At 37.5% G+C, this 24,076-nt stretch overlaps 1 protein-coding gene across 11 annotated transcripts in view; it reads right to left on the bottom strand.

The window, feature by feature from the left end:
• Positions 1–9,852: 9,852 nt before the first annotated feature.
• The window catches only part of STON2 (stonin 2), a 206,474-nt gene continuing 192,250 nt past the window's right edge, over positions 9,853–24,076 (bottom strand). For all 11 annotated transcript variants that reach the window (XM_016433728.2, XM_007472697.3, XM_016433730.2 and 8 more), the window contains one exon: positions 9,853–16,690. In XM_016433728.2, the coding sequence (XP_016289214.2) occupies positions 16,607–16,690 (84 nt within the window). In that variant the 3' untranslated portion in view covers positions 9,853–16,606. The remainder of the gene's footprint in view (positions 16,691–24,076) is intronic.

Below are 24,076 nucleotides of genomic sequence, written 5' to 3'. Positions count from 1 at the left end.
TGTATTTAATAAACTAAAAACTAATGAATTAACTTACCTGCTTAGTGACATCTTTGTTCATTTGTCAGTCCATTTCTTTTGTTGGTCTTGATATTACTTAACTTGTGTGGGGTGCCGTGAACTAAGATAAGTGAGGGGGAGGAGGAATTCTTTAACTAACCTGTCTATCAGTAACTTTTTTGTTGCTGAATTTCATTGGCTAAATCTTCAATTGAAGGTTGGTATTTTGTACACTTCAAGCCCAAGCAAGCGCTACTAACTTCATCTGTCGATCTATTTCTTTTGTTGGTTTTGATATTATTTAACGCTGAGAATAAGATCTCACAAAAGTATGTAGAGGGAAAAATTGTGAGTAAAGCCATCGCTATATTTTTCAGGGTGCTAAAAGTGTATGGTAATCAGTTTCAGGCACTCCTCCATTGCACATGGACTGGAGCCCTGCCTAGTCTTCTGCTGGCCTGGCCCCACCCTTCCCCAGTCCATTAGCCTGGGGGTGCTGCCTGGCAGCCTGCCTGCCCACTGGGGAGCTCCTTTCGCTTGTGCTCCTCTTTCCTGCACCCGCGAGAGCCCCACACACCCCAGCCAGCTGGTAAGCCCTACCCCGCCTTCCTAGCCAGCACATGGAACAGCCCTCCCCCATCCCCCCCACTCCCCCACTTGCGGGGCCAGGGCCACAGCTGCAGCAACCAGGTCCCAAGGTATGCTGAGCCTGAATGTGACTGCATGTCATCGAAAATGGCTATGACATGCCTGTCATAGGTTCACCATGATGGAGGTATAGACAAACACTCAGAGAAAGGAAGTGGAAACCAATGAGATGAGAAACTGATCCCACAGGCACTGCCCCTCTGGGCAAATTAAGGTCAGGTAAATTTAGGAACTATAGGTTGGTTCCTGAGATGTGATGTGGGAGAGCTAGTGGGTGGATAAAATGGCTTATAAGGTGAGACCAGGAGGCTATTTGGCCTCTTCTGGCTGAAGTTTGGAACTGGAAGGAACCCATGTCGGTGGTGAGTTTCAATCCATCATGGCAACAAATAGAGTAGTAAGCTAAGCAACTCTCTATCTCTTTCCTACATTTCCCTCCCTTTACTATCACTACTTTGATGTAATAAAGCTATTAAAGCTACTTGCAGCCTCATAATTTAATTTTAACTATTACACTGGTCGCTGCTTTCTTTAATAACTTCTATTAATAATGGGCAAGGGACATGAATAGGTAGTTTTCAGATAAAGAAATCAAAACTATCAATAAACACATGAAAAAGTGTTCTAAATCTTTTATAATTAGAGAAATGCAAATCAAAACAACTCTGAGGTACCACCTCACACCTAGCAGATTGACTAATATGACAGCAAAAGAAAGTAATAAATGTTGGAGGGGATGTGAAAAAATTGGGACACTAATGCATTGCTGGTAGAGTTGTAAATTGATCTAACTATTCTGAAAGGTATTTTGGAACTATGCCCAAAGGGCTTTAAAAGACTGCCTGCCCTTTGATCCAGGCATATGATTGCTGAGTTTGTACCCCCAAGAGATAATAAGGAAAAAGACTTGTACAAAAATATTTATAGCCACAGTCTTAGTGGTGGCAAAAATTGGAAAATGAGGGAATGCCTTTTGATTGGGGAATGGTTGAACAAATTGTGGTATCTGTTGATGATGGAATACTATTGTGCCCAAAGGAATAATGAACTGGAGGAACTCCATGTGAATTGGAATGAGTTCCAGGAATTGATGCAGAGTGAGAGGAGCAGAACCAGGAGAACAATGTACACAGAGACTGATACACTGTGGTACAATCAAATGTAATGGACTTCTCTACTAGCAGGAATATAATGATCCTGGACAATTCTGAGGTATGAGAAAGAATGCTATCATAATGCTTATGAGAAAGAATGCTATTCAGAGAAAGAACTGTGGGAGTAGAAATGCAGAAGAAAAACAACTGCTTGATCACATGGTTCAATGGGGATATAATTGGGGATGTAGAATCTAAATGATCACTCTAGTGCAAATAATAATAATATGGAAATAGTTCTTGATCAATGATACATGTAAAACCCAGTGGAATTGTGCATTGGCTATGGGAGGGGATGGGAAGGAAAGAATATGAATCATGTAACCATGGGAAAATATTCTAAATTAATTAATTAAATAAACTTAATTTAAAAAATAACTTCTAATAATTAGTTAAGTAACTTGAGGGTGTTTAACTGAGAGAAGAAAGGGATCCTATCTGCATTTGTGTAAAGAAGGACTTAATTTATTTAGTTTGGTTCCAGTGTTAGTCCTAGGGGTGAGATTGAGAACAGAAATTAAAAACAAAGACAGAAAGTAGAAAGACAAATAAATGGATGGATGGATAAATAGATAGGTAGAATATTTACTAAGTGCACCCATGTGTTAGGCACCATGCTAATGGCTAACTGCTATGAAAATAAGGAAAGAAAATGGTCCCTACTCTTACAAACAAGTTGGAAAGTTGGAAGGTAGAAGGGTAGGTTATCTGTGGGGCCAACCAGGCAGCCAGTTGAAGGTAGAGTACTCATTTTTCCTTCCTTCCTTCCTTCCTTCCTTCCTTCCTTCCTTCCTTCCTTCCTTCCTTCCTTCCTTCCATCTAGTAATCAATACTGTGTATTAGTTCCAAGGCAGAAGAGTGGTAAGGGCTAGGCAATGGGGGTGAAGTGACTTGCCCAGGGTCACATAGCTGGGAAGTGTCTGAGGCCAGATTTGAACCTAGGACCTCCCATCTCTAGGTCTGGCTCTCAATCCACTGATCTACCCAGCTGCCCCCAGGAAAAGCTTTCTAACAACTAGAACTACCTCAAAGCAGGATGAGAGCACATCAGGAAATACACTTCCCAGGGAGTCTGTATGTGGAGGCTACAGGAGCACTGTACAGAATGTTGTAGAGAGAATTTCTTTTCAGGGTTGGACTTGGTGACCTCTGAGGTTTCTTTGAGCTCTGAGCTTTTGAGAGGCAGGACTGATATTCATTCATGGTACCTAAATAATTGACTTCAATAACTGTTTATTAAGTACCTTCTATAAGTGAGACATAATGCTAGGCACTAAAAATGAGTGGCTTTAAAAGTATACCTTTTTATTTTTAACTCTAACCTTTGACTCCAAATCAATATCATGTATTGGTTCCAAGGCAAAAAAAGGATAAGGGCTAGGCAATGGTGGAGGAATAGGGGGTTAGGGGGTGGGGGGTTAAGTGGCCTGCTCAACTAGGAAGTGTCTGAAGCCATATCTGAACCCAAGACTTCCCATTTCAGGGCCCGGCTCTAATTCCATTGAGCTGCCCCCTAGAGCTAAAGCTTTTAATTAGTACTGATTTTTAGTACCTTTCTTGATTTGTTTTTTATTATTTTCATTTTTTATTGGTACCTTTCTTTAAAATCACTCAGAGTGCTTGCCTTACCTTTCACCAATCCTGATGCCCAGGGATGCATTATTATTTCCATTTCATAGAGAGGTTTCCCAGGTTAACCCTACCCTATTCTGACCCAGCATTTTAGCACTTAGGGATTTCATTTGTAGTACTTTACATACTTTTATGATTTAAGTTGTTTTAGATAGGCATTTTATCCTGCTTTGAAAAGAGCATATGCCTCTAAAAAGCAGGGCCATTTACATTCAGTCAAGTTTGGGGCTGAGCATCTGCTGTACAAGCTTCATTGTGTTTGGGCTATTGTGCATAATGAGACTAATACATTTGCAAAATTCAGAAATATATGATAATTAAGTGCTAAACTGTGTGGTATTAAATATAAGCAATAGGAGTTCAGAAAATGGTGAGATCAACAGGGTCCTACCTCCAGGATTTTCCCATCTCTTTTCCTTCTCATTGCCTTTATCCTACTCTAGGTTTTTCATTTCATCCTGGGATCATTTCTCACTGTTCCGTTCAGTCATTTTTCAGTCACATCTGACTCTTTGCAACCTCATTTGGTGTTTTCTTGGCAAAGATCCTGGAGTGGTTTGCCGTATCCTTCTTCTGCTCATTTTACAGATGAGGAAACTGAAGCAAACAGGGTAAAGTGACATGCCCAGGGGCGTACAGGGAATAAATGTCTGATGCCCAATTTCAGTGTGAGAAGATGAATCTGCCTGACTGCAGGCTTGGCACTCAATTATACTACCAAGCTGCACCCCTCTCACTTTTCTACCTGTCTCTAATTTTTCTGCCTATTTAAAACGTTATATACATTAATTAATATGTAAACAATGCTCTCCTCATTACTGTCCTATTCAAGATCTCATAATGGATTCCTACTTCCAAATAAAGCACATCATCTCAGAGTTGAAAGGGACCTTTGAGTTCATCTTTGTATTGACTTTCTCATATGCCTAGAATATTCTTCTCTCTCTGCTTCTTAGAATTCCCAATTCCCTCAAGATTCTGCTCAGATGTCACCTTCTGAAAGTCGAGTTTCTGAGCTTCTAGTATTTCTTCCCCAACCCCTAGTGACTTTCCCCTATAACATTACCTTCCATCTGCTCTCAGTTGATCATGTATATTTCCTTCTGTGTGTATGCTTTCTCTCCCATTTAGATGACTAAACCATTACCTGAAAAAGAATACACAATATATCCTACACAATATATCCGACAAGTGCTTACTCAACCTTTGCTTAAAGTTTTTCAGTGAGGAATAGTCCATTACCTCCCAAAGCAGTTCATTATATCCATGAAAAGCTTTCATTTTTAGAAAGTTTTTCTTTATATCAATCCTAAACTTGCCCATTGTTTTTTTAAATTTAAATTTATTTATTGCATTAAAATTCCCAGGTAACTCGCTCCCATTGCTGTTTCTATGCTCAGGGACCAAGCCAAACAAATCTATTCCTTTTTTTCACATAATAGCCCTTCAAGTACTTGAAGATATAATCATGGCACCTTATGGCTCTCCTGGCTCCTGGCTCAACATCCTCAGTTTCATTAGTCGATCCATATGGCAATCTCAAGGCCCTTATCTTCCTCCTCAGGATGCTTACCAGTTAATCAATGTCCATCCTACGATGTGAAGCACTGACTTGCCCACAATATACTAGAGTTGAATAGACCAGGCCAAAATACAGTTGAATGGTGGCCTACCTCATCAGTCCTGGACACTGCAGCTCAAGATTCCATTAAGTCTTGGCTTTGATATCATACTTATATTGATTCACATTGAACTTGAAACTCACTAAAACACCCAGATCTTTTTTCCGTGAATCATTATTTTCTCTCTGGTTTATACCTCTTCTGTCTTGTTTGAAGATGGATCAAATCTATAATACATGTATAACCCAATAGAATTGCTTGTTGGATCCAGGAGCAGGGAGGGAAGAGGGAACGGAGAGAACACAAATCATGTAATCATGGAAAAATATTTTAAAAAATAACATATTTAAAAATTAATACTAAGCATTTAGAAGAGCAGTAAAAGTCAGGCAATAGGGGGGGAGGGGGAACCCAACAAAAAAGATGTGTCAAATCTAGATTTCTTAGCCTGGCATCTAAAATTATAAATAGTCTGGCCCTACTTCATTAAATGATATCTTTGACTATTGGTCAACAGAACCAAGAGAACATTATAGAAGTGAACAGAAATATTGTTTGAAGAATGACTTGTGTATATCCACCTACAGAGAAAGAACTAATAAATAGAACTAAGCAAGATATAGTTTTATATATGCATTTATCTTCTCTAATGAGGGGAAGCAAGGGAGGGAAGGAGTTACCTGGGAATTTTTATGTAATAAATAAATTTAAATTAAAAAACATATAGTAGTTCAAATAATGAAGTTGGATCACTGGTTAAAATTATATAATATAAAAAAAGAAAAGGAAAGCCATAAGGTGATAGTCCTGAACAGCTAAGTGGACAAAGGAGTGAAGTCTATTTGATGAAGTTCTCAATGTAGAGAAGTTTGGAGGAAGGAAAGGTTTAAGTGGAAGATGGTAAGTTCTTTCCCTTCTTCCTGGGATTAGGCTAATTTCACAGAACTCAGTGGTTTTATGATATAATGGAAAGGCCACTAGCTTAGCAAGTCAAAATACCAGTGTTAAAGTTCTATTTTTATGCCATATGATAAAATGATGGTAGATGAAGGCAGTGCAATTGGAGCACCATCTTTGTTTTTTTAATATTTCCTTCTAGGGTGCTATCTCTGGTCCCTGCCTGCGACTTTCTGATATTTTACTGTAGAAAAAGGTGGTGGTGGCTTCTTAATTTAATTTAAACCAAACCAAGCCAAACCTTAGGATTTGTGCTTTTTTTGGTTTGTTTTTGATTTATCACATTCTTGCTTGTGGGGTGATTTCTTAGCAGATAGCCTAAGATTATGTGGCCTTGATAAAACTTATCTTATGTGGGATGGGACCCTTGAGAAATAGGTAAGAAACACTGCCAAGCAAGAAAAAACTATAAATGTATTTTACCTAATGTGTAGAATTTCCCAAAAGGGGGTTTTGCCTTAAGCAGTTGCATTAGAGTCAATAAAGTATCCATAAATTGTAGATTAAAGTATAATACTTATAAATATTTATAGAAACTCTAAAGGGAAGAGAAGGATTTTGAACCTAGAGGACTCATGTAAGTTATCCAAATCTTCTAGGACTCAGAGCTGATCTAATAATTACTTTTTAGACCTTAATCCAGGGGTTTTTAATCTAGGGTCCTTGAATTAAAAAAAAAAAAACACATTTTAACTACTATTTCAATACACTTCACTTCCTTTAAAATCCTATCAATTTTTATCTGAGTTTTTAAAAATGCTATTCTAAACGGGCTCCATTTGGACTGCCAAAGGGGGTCCATGATCCAAGAAAGGTTAGGAACCCCTGCCTTAATCATTCATTCTAATATAATTATCAAGTGCTCAAATGTGGTACCTAGGGACCTTGAAAAAGAGCGTAGAAGAGGCACAAAGACACCATGTTTTACCCTTAGCAAGATCAGCTTGTAGGATGCTGTAGGATGTGGGTATGTCTAAATAAAGGTTAAATCAACAACATATAAGTGTTTGTTATTATATCTTAGTGAAGGGGAGTATACCATCTTGCTTCAGTATGGCTCTCACTGTGACTAATTTATTTGCCCAGCTCACTTTTGCAGAGCTGTACATTGTGTTTTCCTATTACCCAGGAGCTATGAATATATCATTAGCATATCAATCCAATGATAAAGATGCTCTTATAGCCATTGGATCATAGATCTTGAGCTCTGAGGGTTTGTACAGAGGCCATTTAATCCAACTCCTTCATTTTACAGATAAGGAAACATCTACAGGGATGAAATGACCTACCCTAAAGACACACAGAGAATAAGGACAGATTTTGATCCCTCTCTAACTTTCCATCCTGTGTGATTCTCATTTGTTGTTGATCAGTTGTTTTTGGTCACCTCTGACTCTTTGTGACCTGATTTGGGGTTTTATTGGCAAAGATACTGAAATGGTTTGCTGTTTCCTTCTCCAGCTATTTGACAAATGAGGAAACTGAGGTGAGTTAAGTAACTCGTCCAGGGTCATACAGTTAGTATCTGAGCCTGAATTTGAACTCAGGAAGATAAGTCTTCCTGACTTCAGGCTTGGCACTCTATCCACTGTGCCACCTAGTTGCTCCATTGAGGGATTCTTATTAGCATTCTATCTACCCAAATATGAAAGGCAGGACACGCCACTGCTTCATTTGATATCATGAAGGTAGTAGTTTAGAATTTGGATTCTCAACTTTTAATTAATTCTCTTTATTTGATTTTTAATTCTCACTATGTGACTAAAGCTCCTGTCTTCCAGTCATGCATAATAGTTAGCATTTATATAGTGCTTTACAAATATCTCATTTCATCCTCTCAAATGAAAGAATATTTATGAAATCATTAGCAAAATTCCTGGCACATAGTAGGTGCTGTATAAATGCTTATTTCCTCCCCCTTTCTTTCCAATATCCTGGGGATGGTAGGCACTATTATTATCCCCATTTTACAGACGAGGAAACTGAGACCCAAAAGATTAAAGGACTTGCCCAAAGTCATCCAACACTAGTTGGATCCAATATGAATCTGAGACAGGATTTGAATTTGTCTTCTTGACATATCTGTGATGCCTTTACATCCATTTTTCTTATATGCAGGTCATAGCTGGCAATAGCAACAATAGTAATTACAATAGCTTATATTTATATAGGAGGCCAGCCATGCCTTCATAGCTTACCAGGCTGTACTCTGGACTTCTTGACTGTGCCCTAGAAACCTCTTCATTCTGGAAGATCACTCTAGCCTTAGCATTCATACCTCACCCTATTGACCTCTCTACCACTGAGTAAATTTACTTCTCAACTATGCAGTAAACTCCAGTGGCTCCCTATATTACCTCTAGGATCAAATACAAAATGCCCTGTTTGGGATTCAAAGTCTGTCACAACTGAGCTCCATACATCCCATAATCCTTCAATCCAGTGACACTGACCTCCTGGCTGTTTTAGAAACACCTTTCATCTCTCAGCTTCAGGTCTGTTCCCTATGTAAGTTCCTTCAGGGCAATGACTATCTTGTTTGCTTGTATTTGTATTCCCCTTTCCTGGCACAGTATCTCTGGTACAAGGGTTTAATAGATGTAAAAGAAAATAAATGACAAATAATAATATTACAAAAGAAAAGGGCTTAATAAAGAAACTTACTGCTTTCCATAGTTTATAAAGCCATTTCCTCAAAAAGACTCAGAAAAGTTGTGTATTATCTCCATTTTACAGATTAGAAAATTAAGTCAGATGTTAAGTGACTTAGTCAGCATCACATATTACTAATTACTAATTACACATATTACTAATAAGAAGGGAAGTCAGGATCTGGATAAAGACCTTTTGACACCCTCTAATACTCTTTTTTTATTTTGCCATGTCATAAACTTTTTTCAGTAATCTCATAGAGATCCTATGTACAATAAGCACTCAGAAATTCCTAGTTATGTTGCTTAAATTATTCAGGGAGGACTAGATCCTCTGTTGTGAGGGCTGCTCATCCACCTTTGGTATCTATCTACCTTTTTAAAAAAAAATCTTTTACCCAATTTTTTTTCTTTTTACCCATATCTTCTCATGTGTGGCTCCAAGAAACTGTAATATGTGTGGAGGCAACTCCTTTGTAAAACTGCCTTGGCAGATGGACTAAACCAGGTAGAGGGTCACCAAAAGGTCTCAAACCCCATTGGTGACTTAGGGGGACATCCACCCCAAGCATGTGAAGATTTCCCCTGGCAGAATGGACAGATGAGAACAATTTCTAAGTGCTATAGAGCACTTAGATCTTGGTCAGATATCAAAGATGCCAAAGTCATCCACTTGGATGCCAGGCCAACACCAGTCATCCTGACTTTTGTCTTGCCACTCTACCTTGGTTACTCTGGAAGAGAGAATGAGGCTGATGGATTTGTGCAACTCTGACTCACTTAGATCCATATTCATGAGCAAGTGAAGACATCATCCCCCTGTGATGTCATTGGTCCTCTTCAAAAACAAAGGACAGAACTACTATAAGCAAACCATTAGATTGAGAAAACTGTCAACATGGTACAATATATTTTTATCCATCACTGAATGAATGTAGAAGCATTTATTAAGCACTTGTTATGCTAATATGCACTAAGAATCATTGACAGATATTGGCCAGTCAATGACTGATTGATAAGCCTTAGCTACATACATGTAATATCCTTAATCATGCATGCTCCTGGTCAAATTTAAACAAAAACATTTAAAACATTTTTATTAACAGTTCTTTTTTATGAATAAAATTGGCATCACTCACTAATCCTCCTCAGGAATGAGAAAACAAAACAAACTCCATCTCTACAAAGTTGGCCAGTGTGTAGACTTTATTATGTACGCACATATAAAAAAATTAAACTGGTTATTACAGAAGATCAATTACAATAGTGCAAGAAGTTACATTAAGCGAGGATGAATGATGAACAGAATAAGAGCAGCTGAACTGACCTTGGCTGCAACCATGCTGACAGTTTAAAATTCATTACAGACAATATAAGATCAAGAAGATTCAGAGCTTGAAGGGGCCCTAGACATCATCCATCCAGTCTGATGCCTTTATTTTGCAGACAAGGGAATTGGGGAGGTCAGGGATGAAGTGACCTACATGAAGTCACTCAGGGAGTAAATGGTAGAGCTGGGATTCCAGCCTACATCTTCTGATTACAAAGTCTTGAGGTCTTTCTCCTATATCATGATATATGCAAAAAAAAATATATCTAAGTCACCCCTCACAGAATACCATTTTCAGTTTATCCCATGGAAGTGCCTAACCTAAGCAGCCTTCTGGGATCCATCAGCCATTGGAAATAAAGATTATATGCTTACTTGAGTTCAATTTTAGGTTGCATCAGTGCTTTTAAACCTGTTTCATTTTGGAACCCTTGGATTCCTAGATCTAAGTAGCCATCAAAGCTTCTAAGGGGACTTCTGGTTTTCCCCTGTTATCGTCTCCAGAGCCCTTCTCTTAAGACACTATATGGTATATATACAGTTGGCCCTAAAGCACTCTGAGGTGAGGTTGTGGTGCTTAAGGCTTCATGAAGTCACAGTATGGCTAGAATGAATGTCCAATATTACATCAGGGGCAGTAAATAGACAAGCAGAGACGAAGAGTTCTTTATTGGATTTGAACAGTTCCAAGTCATCCAAAATGAACTCAAAACATGCCTAAACACAATACAAGTGAAAAAGGAAATGATACCTTGTAGCCCTTGGTTGGGCATTGGTGAGAGGTTTGAAGTTAAAAAAAAATGTATCTCTAAGGGATTGGTTGGGGGAAGGACTTTCAGATTTGTAGATAATGAGCTGGAAAGGAACTCAGAGTCCATTTAGCTCAGCCATCATTTTATAGACGAGAGATGTGAGACCTAAAGACTCAAGGCAGTCCTTGAACCCAAGTTCTCTGATTCAAGTTTCTAAGACTTGAATAATATTTAATACTTTTGTAACAATCATGGGATATTAATATCTATACATTTCATTCTCTTATAACCTTCTTGACCTCACAGTGGCAGAAGATATGCTATTCTTTCACCTGGATAAGAAGATAAGCAAAATAGCTTGGCAGAAGATCTCTTGGTTTTATTTTTTGTACAAAAGGACCCAGTATATTTATGTCTGTTCTTTCTCATCCTAAAAACATTGTATAAGAATATATAAATAATTTGGGGCTAGGCAACATCAGTCTGATAAGGCTTTTCAGGGCTTAGTCAAACTAAAAGATGTTAAGGATGCTCCTAATTTTCATGATTCTGATATTTCACCTGATCCCTTAGATGTTAGAGGTCCCCCAAAGACACAGTGTTACCCTGCTATCCTAGGCAGTATACGAGGTATAACTCCTCCATTAATTCTCCCCATTACACTCTGACCCCAAGAGTTCTACCTACCTTTTTTTTTTTTTCATTAAAATATCTTAGGAAAACAACAGGCAATAAAATTTCCTGTTTCCAATCTGGGCAAATAGTGGCAGTAGTAGTTAGAAATGAGAAACTGTTGATCAAAAGATTTAAAAGTGGGGGCAGCTGGGTGGCTCAGGGGGCCTAGAGATGGGAGGTCCTAGGTTCAAATCTGGCCTCAGACACTTCCCAGCTGTGTGACCCTGGGCAAGTCACTTGACCCTCATTGCCTAGCCCTTACCACTCTTCTGCCTTGGTGCCAATGCACAGTATTGACTCCAAGACGGAAGGTAAGGGTTTAAAAAAAAAAAGATTTAAAAGCAAGACTATTAATATCTCCCTACATTAGACTTTTACAATCCTTTGGTTCATAAGAACACAAGAAATAATACAGTGTCAGATCCATGATCCATCTATTGTCTTGGACACCAAGTGGCACCAAGGGACATTTTATGAAAGATTCATAAAAAATTGTAGTTGGCAAGGACCTTATAGATCATCTAATTTGGCCCACTCATTTTATAGATGAGGATACTGAGATCTAGAAATGTGAAGTCTTTCATATGGCTATCACCCATGTTAATCATGAAACCTCGATTTTTAAAAATTAAGGATGCACACTAACCATTACCTTAGATTTACAGTGAATCATCTTCCATGGATTTATCTAAACTTTTTTGACTGCTTTATAATCTCTCAGGGTAATAAATCCTTATGTTTGATTTTGCTGTGTAAAATAGTTTTAAAAACAGTTGACATACAACTCATTCTTAGAGTGCTTTATGATTTAAAAAGTGATTTCAGCCCACAACAACCCCAAGGGAATAGCATTTCCATTAGATAGATGAAGAAGCAGATGAAGATCAGAGATTGTGAATTGACCAAAGACACACAGTTCATAAATGTTAGAGAAGGACCTTCAGGCTCCAAAATCTGGTAAAGCTATAGCTGTCATTTGGCTTTGGACCCTAGTAACCTCAGTTCCCTCATCTGTAAATACAAGTAATGGTGGGGAAAGAGTTAAGACTAAATAATCTCTCCAAGATACCCTTTCCAAGTCTAATATTCTATGATATATTTAAGGATACCCACCATTCTAATATTCTTTGATTTTGTGACTAAATCTAAGCCCAACTTGTCTACATACCTTCATCTTTCAAGATGGTAACACTAATTTTGAGTCTATCCTTATGAAATCTACTATATTCCATTAGCCAATGTGCTTTTCTGGAGTACTCAAATTCCATCATGTCTTCCTGAGGGACTGACCACACATACACACATACACATATATTTTGTGAGGGGAGGTGGGAGAAAAGATATTTTTGAAGTGCTCCAATCTCTGGAAAATGTGGATCCTTCCATTGTTCTATCCTCTATATTGCATGATAATTAATTATGACACTTAGAGCAGCTGAAGTCTGTCTCCTTTCTCAATCAGTATGACTTCTGAAAGTAGTCCTAAAGACAGTGTTTACAAATGAGAAAAAGACTTGTTTCAAGGCTTTGTTTGTTCCTTAACAATGTTCCAGTTCATCCTATTTCTCTCTTCACCAAGAGGATCTTACTATACAAATCATCTCAAATCAGGTAAGTTTCTACTAATTATTTTAGTAAGGTAGACATCTCAGATAAAGAAGTCATATTTAATATCCTGGGCCAGTATTGAAGAACATCAAATAAGTAAAGGTTTGCTGCACCAGGGCTGATAATTGTTCTCCCTAGACACCCCTCCTTTTCAGCTCATCTCTCAAATTAGCATTGTGAAATCTGGGGTCTCCTAAATGCAAGAGGGCCCAAGTTGAGTCCATGGTCTTGAATTGAGAAGGTATCTGCACTTTATTATCTCTTGAGTACAGTCATAAACAGAGAGGAAGAGGGTACAATAAATACAATAGTCTATCACGCAGCATAAGTGCTGTTACCATTAGGTGAAAATTACAGCTGGGGTATAGAAAAAGATAGGAGTAGAATGATTGAATTCTTTTGGGAAATACAAGGCATTTTTTGATTTAGTATGAGCTTTTTCTGAGGCACAGGTGAGGATTAATGAAGCTCCCATTTCCTCCTGGAAAGGACTAAAGGGCAATTAGAAATAGGTAAAGACTTCTGCTTCCATGCTAAATGCACTTTTAGAACTGGGAAGAAAATATTTTATGAATATTTAAAATCCTTAATAGAAGCAAACACCCCCTGCCCTCATCTCCTCTACATCTCCCCCCAAAGGGGGAGAAATTAATGATCATTGATTTGCTCCTTCTTAAAGTTCTATTATAGATTGTGTTCTTTTAGCACAAACATTTTTTTTTTTGGAAAATAAAGTCACATTTCTGTCATCTACCCCACTTTTCCCCTCCCAATTGTATAAGAATAGAAATGATTTCACATTTGAAAGTTGAAAATGTCTTTATTTACATTTCATATGTGTTATAAGTCCTGGAAATTGTATAGAAAGGGGGAAAAAGAATTTTATTGACCAGAAATACTAAAAAATAGACTGGCCAAGCAGGAGCCCTTAGTCAAATAGTAAAATGCAAAAATGTAGATAAAATATGAGAAATGGTGAGAATGAGTAATAGTTTAGGGAACAGGAGGGAGTGTTAATGATTCTAAAAATACATAAGTGCCTGTCTTAGATGTGCTTCTTTGTCAGGCCCTCCTGAGTTCATTTCTTAGCCTTTTACTTGGTTACCAAATAAGGTACTAGACCTAAAACAAAGCAATTTTAAAAAGCTACTATCCTATGGAATTCCTCAACTTGTATTTTGATGAAAGAGAATCACTTTATTATCTGGTGACAGAGAAGGCTCTTCATAACCACATATAAATCCTCCTCCCAAAGTGGCTAGTAAATTTGCACATTACAAATAAAGGGTAATTTGTAAAGACCATGATCCTTAGGTGGATCATTCACAAGTACCAAGTTAAAAAAATGCCAAGTATTACCCAGAAGCCCTAAGTGCAATCTAGGGTCACAGTAGTTTAATAACAGCAAAGTCAATACAAAATTAATGGTAAAGGTCTTTTTCTTTTTTCCTAAGCAAATGGCACAATTAGGACTTTCTACCTATAAAGAAAAATCCAAGAAAGAACAGAGATATTTTAAGAACTTTCTGTTCTACTCCATAGGGTCAAACAGAAAAGAACCCAGTCACTCTTCTGCATGACAGCCCTTCAAAAATCTGGTTTCATTTCTTTTTCCAGGTTCAACATTCTCAGTTCCTTCAAATGATCATCAGATGGCATAGTTCCCATGCCCTGCATCACTCTGGTTGCCCCCTTGTGGGCATACTTGAATTTATAAAGTGTAGTGCTCAGAATTAAACAGGATATTCCAGGTGTGGTCTAAGCAGTGGAAGAGAGTGGGCTTATTTCTTCCTCTTTTCTGGACAGAATACCCTCTATTAATGTTGTCTAAAATTGTGTTAGCTTTTTAAAGCATCCATATCACCCACTGTTGATTCATACTAATCTTACAATGACCTAAATCTAAATTTATTTTTTCTCCAACATGGATTGCTATTGGATGAAATATAGTTTTTCTTTTCTTGTGATTTTTTTTAAAACACGGGTTTTACTTATATTTAGTTAATTTTGTTTCATTTTTTTCAGCTTGTCAATCTTTTAGAAATCTGATTCTGGAACTATGGAAAACTTATGAGTAAATTTTATACTGGAATAAAATAAAGATAAAATTTTAAAAAATAATAATTTAAAGAAAAAAGAAATCTGATTCTGATTTGTTCAGTGCTCTGCTGATCTTGAAGAGTTTTGTGCCATCCACACACTTGCTAACAGATTGCGCATGTCTTCATTACAGAAAGAGATTGCACATGGAAAAGTCCAAGTAGGTGCAACCTTCTCAACCCAGAGGAAGGAAAATTCAATTATGCTTTTGACAGGCCAAAACTCTGCGAGATGGGGGGAGGTGAAGGCAGTGGCACCAAATGTGGCTAAGGGCAAGGGAAGTGCAGAGAAAAGGTAGTGTTCCAAATATAGTGTCCAAATGTTCTCACAACCAGGAGCCTACATTCAAAAACAAAAACACTACTTCACTCTATAAGACTGAGGTTTGTGCTACAATGAGATTGTTAGAAAGAAATAAGCAAATATCAACCTCATCATGTTACTGATGTTTTGGGCAAGCTCATGCAAGCTAAAATTTTAAAATGTTTTAAGATTATTTTTAAAAAGCTGTTTTCAAGTGAAATGTAGGTGCAAAGGAGTACTTGTATATCTACTCTGAAGTATAAAGGAAAGTTTTTGTTGTTTTTGTTTTCAAGGTTCTCCTAAATACAAACAGTACTTGCTTCATACTCAGAACGAAAGTGTTCCTCTCTCATGACTTGAATATAAACTGGTGACTAATGCCCTAGGCTGAAAAAGACTTTATTCAAATAAACTTTCTTTCTTTTCAAAAGATTCCCTGGCACAGGGCTGCTGATTTAATCTTTAAAAAGGTACTCTCCTGGGCCTTTGTATCTAATTCCTACCATGACCCAGTGTGAACAACCTTGTAAGGGCAAGTTTATGAAATTGAAATCTTAGAAGGATAAAGTGTTTCTAAGGTGAAGAATAAAAATGTTTCTGAAATCTTGTGTTGCTTAGTGTTCATATTTAAAGTGTGAGGGGAAACACCAAAGGGACCCAAAGGAGGGAAGCCATATTGGATTTATAGCTTTTAACTTTCCCTAAATTTAAGAGATGGGGAAATTGGTATTTGGTGAATTTATCCTTCAGGAACTGTGTTCCCCAACTGATCTCTTCCCCAGCACATATGTCTTTAAAAAAAAAAAAGGAAATCCACACAAGTGATGGAAGAATACCATGGGGAAATATTCCAACCCTGTGATGGAAGGAGTCATCTTATGCCTAACACATTCTATATACCACACATCACTTCTGAAAGGCAAGCAGAGAAAAGGCAGGGAGAAAGGCAGCCCCCAAAGTCATTTGAACTACATGTTCAATGCATTATCTAAAGCCAACCAGCCAGACCTGCCAACCAACCACCACCATTCAGTTTCCTGTCTAAATCCAGGAAGTTGTGAGCAGGAAATTCCAAGACACTGCCACACTGAGGAGTGGTTGTGGTAAAGTACTGACTTGTACTTCTATTAGGAAGGATGCAAAACCATCATTGCTCTGGTGCAATGTATCTTGTTCACTGTACCCCACAATCCTTGGGATTTTCAATTTCATTTCCCTCGGCCTCTGATTTCAAATTCTGTTTCTGTTCAATTTCCACCTGTCAAAGAAAATAAATAAAAGTAAATTGGAAAGAATATAATAAAAAACAAGAGGGGGGAAAAAACTCTTTAAACTCTAGTTGGGATGGTCATGATATAGTGGAAAGGGTGTTGGATTTGGACCTGGTTTGAATCCTGCCTCTTAACCTCTGTGACTTGGGACCTCAGTTTTCTCATATGTAAAATGAGGGAGTTTTAGACTAGACTAGACTAAGCTCCCTTTCAACTCTGATTCTGTGATAATGTCTTGCCCTTTCTGTCTCTCCAACATCTCTCTTGAATGTCTTCTTTTGTCCACTCACATTAAAAAAAAAAACACTTTTCTATCTTGTCCAGCTTTATTCCCTTCCACCCATTCAGTGACTCAATCATATAAGCCTTCTTGCTGTATTTTCTAGGGAAATGTGGGCAAATGTTTATGTATCTATTTTGAATTATCAACAAGGAGGAGTTTTTGTTGTTTTTGTCCTCAAGGACTACTAGGGTGATACAAGCAGTATTTCACACAAACAGAATGAAATTGATACTCCATCTCCCAACTCTGGGCATTTCCACTTGCTATTCCTTGTGCTTGGAATGCTTTCTCTCTTCACCTCCAATTTCTGGCTTCCCAGAAGACTGAGGGCTCAAATATCATCTTCAAAAGACTTTTCTTAAGTTCCCTTCCATCTTTCTCTTCCCTACCCCCTCTTCCCTTCCCCTCAGCTAGTGTTTTCCCTCTGAGATTACCTCACATTTATATTGCATGTCTCTTCTATTAACTTAGTTGTTGGTGTATTTTATCCCCTATTAGAAGGTGAGCTCCTTTAGACCAGGGACAATTTCCCCCTCCTTCCCTTGTATTCCTCAGTGCTTGGAACAGTGCCTGGCATATAGTAAACATTTAATAAATGCTTTTTGCTTGATTGATTGACTAATTTTATGTTCTTATGATTTGTTGTGGTCCCCAGGATCTTTTCCAATATGTAGGGTTGGGATGTACAGATTAAATCCAATGATGAGAACACTAGACAGGCAGTGTGTCTAGAGGTGGCACTGCTATACTCCAGCTCCTTGCCTAGGTAATCCCAGGGGCCACCAAGCAAATATTCTACTGTTCTTTGAGTAGAGTCTAACCTAGTCAATAGATCTAACTGGGTTCAGAGGAAGGGAAGGGGAAACCACAGCTTTGTAGATTTAGAGTTGAGAGATGATGTAGTTAAAAATCTTCTCCCCCCTTTCACAAGATGAAGGAACCGAGACCTAGAGAGGTTAAATTAATTCTTCAAGGTCACCTGAGTAGAAAGTGGCAGACCTAGGATTCAAACCTAGATTCTCACCCAAATTCATCCATTTTTTTCAAAACCATCACAATGCTTCTTATGGTTGCCTATGTTAAAACATCCCTGTAGCTCCAGCCTGCTTATCTCTGCCTCATCCAGGACTGGAATTCACTGAAAACCTTTGTAGTTCTTTCTTATGGACTCAAGGTTTTAATACCTAACCAGAAGCATAAAGGGGACCAAAGTTGTTTCCATAACAACAACTTACCTGTATATCATTTTTTAGTTGTTCCAAAGCAGAATACTGTAGCCAAACTGTATCTTTATGAGAATCCTTCTATAATAAACCCCAGAAGAAGTTATCTAACCTCTATATGAAGAGCTCCAATTATGGGGAATTACATGCATTCCCTCATTTGCTCTTTACAATAATCCTGTGAGGTAAGTGATGTAAATACAGTAGGGACTTCACATGGAGATATGTTCCAATATTTAATATAAGGGAACATCTGCTGGCACCATATATAATATAATTTTCTTGTACTTATGTATATAGAATAATGGTTAATTGATCTCAGTAAGATATTGCCAACATTAAATACAGTAATACATTGTACATCATTATATAGTACTATAAAGTAGTTTCCCATGATCTGAAGGGGATATGTTGAAGGATTATAGTTAGGGATGCTCTGGTTTTCTGGGGTTAAAAATTTGCTAAGACCTCCCCAATGGACAACTCAAACCATGAACCATTCTCACTTTAACCTTTAACACCTATGTTTACTGTATAATAAATACTGTTCCAGACTTCTAACTGCCACCACCCCCCCCAAACACAAACAAACAAAAACAATCCTCCAAGTGAAAGCAGAAGAATGGATATATGGAGAGATCAGTATTCTAGGCAGTCTGCTGCCATGGGTAGCCCTCTGGAGTATGAACCATATGCTGGCCCCCAACCTTATCTAGCAGCTGCCTCCTTCCTTCCCCTGGAATAACTGTAGATAATTGAATCAGTGGAAACCTTTGGATAAGGGGAACTATTCTATTATCATCCTTGTTTACAAAGGAGAAAATAGAATCCCAGAGAGATTATGTCACTTGCCCAAGATTATGTAAATGGCACAGTTGGGACTTAAAGCTATGTTAGGTTTTCTTATTCCAAGTCTGATCTTCTTTCCCCTGAGCCATGAAGAAGCATATTTTTTTGTGTTTGGTTAGTGGTACCACAGTTCTTTTCTGGAGACCTCCTGATTCTAGACCCTTTGTTTATCTTGATCTCTACAACCTTGTTATGGGGCAAACACAGTAAGTTGGAACTAAGTGAAGCAGTGGACAGAGTTCTAGGTCTGGAGTCAGGAAGACCTGAATTCAAATCTAGCCTTAGACACTTACTACCTGTGTGGCCCCAAGAGTCATATAACCTATATCTGCTTCAGTTACCTCAACTATAAATTGGGGTTAAAATAGTAACTAACGCTGGGGGTTGTTGTGAAAATTAAATGAGATACTATTTGTAAAGCACTTAGAATAGTGACTGGTACATAGTAGGCAATGCATAAATGTTAGCTATCATTATCCTAATATCCAATGTGGTTGACCTCTTAGACTCCAAACTTTTGGATTCTTATCTACCATTGTCACCCAGCAATTTCATGGATCCTTTTCTAACTTCGTGGCCCTAAGATCTTCCATCTTTTTTTGGGGGGGCTTAAGGCTATTAATTCTTATTCCTACATTCTGGCAATAATTATCTCCAATTGAACATACCCAAACACGATAGCCATTGAAGACAACCATCACTATTATTCTTCTCACATAGTGTTAGTCACCATTGTGTTTTAAAAAGCACATGAAAGGTTGTAGAATACAGTAGTTAGGAATCCAAAAGTCAGATGTGTAAGAGGTCAACAACACGGACTTAGTATCGGAAGACCTAGATTTCATCCTTGATTCTGACTATTACTAACTGGGTTACTACCTTAGGCAAGATGGTTAATCTCTTTGAGTCTGTTTCTTCACTTGTAAAATAGGTACAGCAATACTTCCTCAAGCGTACTTGATTCTCATAATATTGTTATGATGCTCAAATGAGATCATGTGAGAGGAAAATACTTTGTAAACTGTAAGGTGTTATACAAACAAAAAGTTTTTATTATTATAAATCTAGTACAATGGATCAAAGACACAACTTTAAGGAACTATTTTAACCCCAAAGGCATGAATAAAATTAATAACTCTTTAGCTGACAGGGAATAAGACCTCTCAACATGAATACCCAGCTGTCACATTTTCAGAGGTTTATTTGTAAGGGAGAGGCTTTTCTGAAATATTTGTTTGAAAACCAACCACAGTCTTACAGATGTTGAGTGTGTGTGTGTGTGTGTGTGTGTGTGTGTGTGTTAGAACTTAAATTTCTATAATGTAACTTTTCTCCTATGAAAGTTATTAAGTTATTCTCCTCCTCCTTGGCATGGAAGAGGATGAACATTTTTTTCAGAATACAAAGAATCTCCAATTCTCTTGGTTTTATTACCATCATGTAACTTTTTTAAAATACCTTCCCTTCTTTCTTAGAATCAATATTGTGTATTAGTTTCAAGGAAGAAGAGTGGTATGGGCTAGGAAATAGGGAGTAAATGACTTCTACAGAGTCACATAGCTAGGAAGTGTCTGAGGCCACATTTGAACCCAGGATTTCCCCCTCTAGGGATGGCTTTCAATCCACTAAGCTACCCCTGACCTCCATGTAACATTATGGAAGTCATATAACATCCCTGGGCCTCAGCTTCCTCATCTGTAATATGAGGTTACTGACTTACATGATCCTTGAGGTTCTTTTTAATTTCAATTTTTTTTAATTCTAAAAAGTCTGATCTAATTATATTATAGATCCATTTAGGTCAGGGACTGTATCTCTGAGTCCATAGTACCCAGAAGAGTTTGTGGCCATATGAAACTAAATATTTAAGGGGTAGGAAAATCTGAATTTTAGCATTTATGAATAACATACATCTCTCTTTTTGCCTATAAAGTTACACATTAAAAAAATTCAACTCCCTATAAAGTCTATAAAGTCTTAGTGGTCTTTTAAAGACCTTTTCTTATAAAGATCCTCTATCTAAATCTTATTTAAAATGAACATATTAGGACATGCTAAAAAAGAAAACATTCTGAGGCCATTTGATCATATTTTATTCTTCTACATTGAACTCCTTCCTTGTCTTAAAAAAAGAAAACCAACAAAACCCAAAAAAACTTCAGAATTGTAAGGTATGGGGGGCAGCTGGGTAGCTTGGTGGATTGAGAGTCAGGCCTAGAGACAGGAGGTCATAGGTTCAAATATGGCCTCAGACACTTCCCAGCTGTGTGACCTTGAGCAACTCACTTGACCCCCATTGCCTAGCCTTGGAACCTTCTGCCTTGGAACCAATAAATGGTATTGATTCCAAGACAGAAGGTAAGGGTTAAAAAAAAAGAATTGTAAGGTATGGATTTGCCCACATTTTCTTCAAAATCCTAAAACTTCATACTTATAAAATATAAGTGATAAAGGACTTATGTTGTAAAAGAGACAAAGATGTAATGAGAACTCTTGTTCAGTAAGTGATCAAAGGTTTAGAATGCTGGGATGTCACCATAAGGCTATTCTTCGTGGCAGTTCCAAAGATGTGAACATTCATTGGTGTGGAGACACATCTTAGTATTAGATAGTCATGCTTTTGGGAAGCTGAAAATATTTATCGCCTTTGACTGAACTTTTGTTGATGAGTCTCTCAATTCAGTGTGACTAGTCCCTAGAGGATGCATATACACCCTTTTGTTTGTCCTGTTCTCTCTAGCTTTTAAGACATACCAGACATCATACTCTGTCAACAGAGCCTAGGAGAACTCAGGGACACCTATATGTCAAGATGAGGGCACTGGAGTAGGTCTTCAGTATATTGAAATTTTAATCACTATCCTTGAGATTTTATGATACTCAGGTACAGGATGATAAAACACTTGGCCCAGCTGACATATGGATGAACTTTTGAGAGTTCTAGGGTTGGAAAAAAGCATCCCACAAGAGGGAGCCCTTGTTCTTTTTGGTAGTTAGGGAATTTAGCAACAGAAATATGAGATAATGAATGTGAAAGCACTTTGGAAAAAAGTAGCATTGGAAGCTAAGACAGTCATAGTTACTGTTTCTGGTTAGGCATATTTACAAAGTAGTCCTTAAAGAAATATTTCCTCTTCTTTTTTAGTAATCATTCTCTTACTATATACCCAAGCAGCCAGTAAAGAACCCACCTAGTCAAGAAGCTTTTTATGGATCAGAAAATTCTAATAAGGTTTTTCTCTTCTTTCATGGCTTTGGCTGCTTTGCTGTTTTATAAGAAATTTCTTTAATCACCCAATTTTGTTTTGTTTTGTTTTGTTGTTTGTTACTGATGGCAAGCCAAAATGGGCAAACAAAAACACTTCCCACTTTTATTCTCAGATTCAAATCACCCCTGCAGCAACACTTTTTTTGCTTTGGGTTCCTAACTTGCTTGCCACAACTCAGCCATCTTTAATTCTTCTTCCCTGTTGCACAATTTATATTAGAAACCTCTCATATTCCCTCCACCATAATTCTGTTCTCTCATCTTTGGTAATGGTGGGAAGGCAAAAGCAAACATGAATTAACAGATAAAGGAATTTTAAAGTAATTTATAAAGAAACTAATATGTGCTAGGTACTAGGGTAGGGATTAAAAACATAGAGATGTTTTTAATCCCCACTCTGACTTTTAAAAAATCCAATTTATTATTTTCAATTATGTTTTTTTTTCTATTCCTGTTACCCTCACTGAATTTCAGCATGAAAGCAGATTTTCCCATCTGTCATTTTTAGCAAGGAAGGGAACGAAAAGATACAGGCTGTGGGAGAGACTCCTTCAATTTCAGGCATCCTTGATATCATTCATGAGTAGGTCCTTATACTGACACAGACAGCCAAAACCCATGATTCCTTAATATTTGCTTAAATGAGTTGTTATAGCCCCAAAAAAAAAATTCACTATCCTGAAGCCAAGCTTTGGATGATGACCCTGGCAAGCAGGACTAGCCAATCACTTAATCAATCAAAGAGCTCTTGAGTGCCTACTATGTTCTCGACACACTGCTAGTCATTGGCAATAGGGACTGGGCTTGGGACTGTCCTATAACAGACTAGACTGGACCTGTGACGTCACTCATTTAGGAAGTTCTGGGAGAGGAAATTCCTTCTGCCAATGCAGGTCAGCACCTTCTTTGAAGCCTATAGCCACAGAGTACTGCTGAGAGGTGAAGAGATTTGTCCATAGTCACATAACCAAAGTGTGTCAAAGATGGGACTTGAATACAGATGTTCTTGGCTTTGAGGCCAGCTCTTAAATCACTGTGAAACAGCCTCTGCCCTCAAGGAGTTTACATCTGAACCTTCTATTCTGTCTATCAGGGTAGACAACATGTATGTAAACAAATAAATACACAGGAATAATAGATATACACACATCTAATATATATACGTATAGAATATTATATATAATATATTATGTATTTGTATACAAATATACTATACACATTGTGTATTTATAAATCTATATAAATTATATATATGGGAAATGACATATATACACATAGGAATATATATATGAAAATGTCAAATCATTCCAATATCTTTGCAAGAAGACCCCAAATGGCACCACAAAGAGTTGGATGTGATAAATGGCTGAACAACATTACATAAATACCTATACATATACATAAATGAGTATAAACTTATATTTTTACTTATACATATAATATATGCAAACATTAAAATACATTTGTATACATATGTATACAATGTATATATATACATTGTATACATATGTATACATAAATATGAAATAAATTTTAAGGGATTAGGTTAGTCAATAGCGGGTGGAGGAATTAAAAAAGGTTTTATGCACTTAATCCCCATTGCCCACCCCTTACCACTCTTCTGCCTTGGAACCAATACACAGTATTGATTCCCAGATGGAAGGTAAGGGTTTAAAATGAAAGGCTTCAGGTAGAAGATCATACCTGTGCTGAGTTTTGAAGGGCAAAAGGGATTTTTACAGGTACAGAT

Source organism: Monodelphis domestica, chromosome 1, assembly GCF_027887165.1.
Source record: "Monodelphis domestica isolate mMonDom1 chromosome 1, mMonDom1.pri, whole genome shotgun sequence".
NCBI classification, from domain to species: domain Eukaryota; kingdom Metazoa; phylum Chordata; class Mammalia; order Didelphimorphia; family Didelphidae; genus Monodelphis; species Monodelphis domestica.
This window is presented reverse-complemented; position numbering and strand designations above follow the sequence as displayed.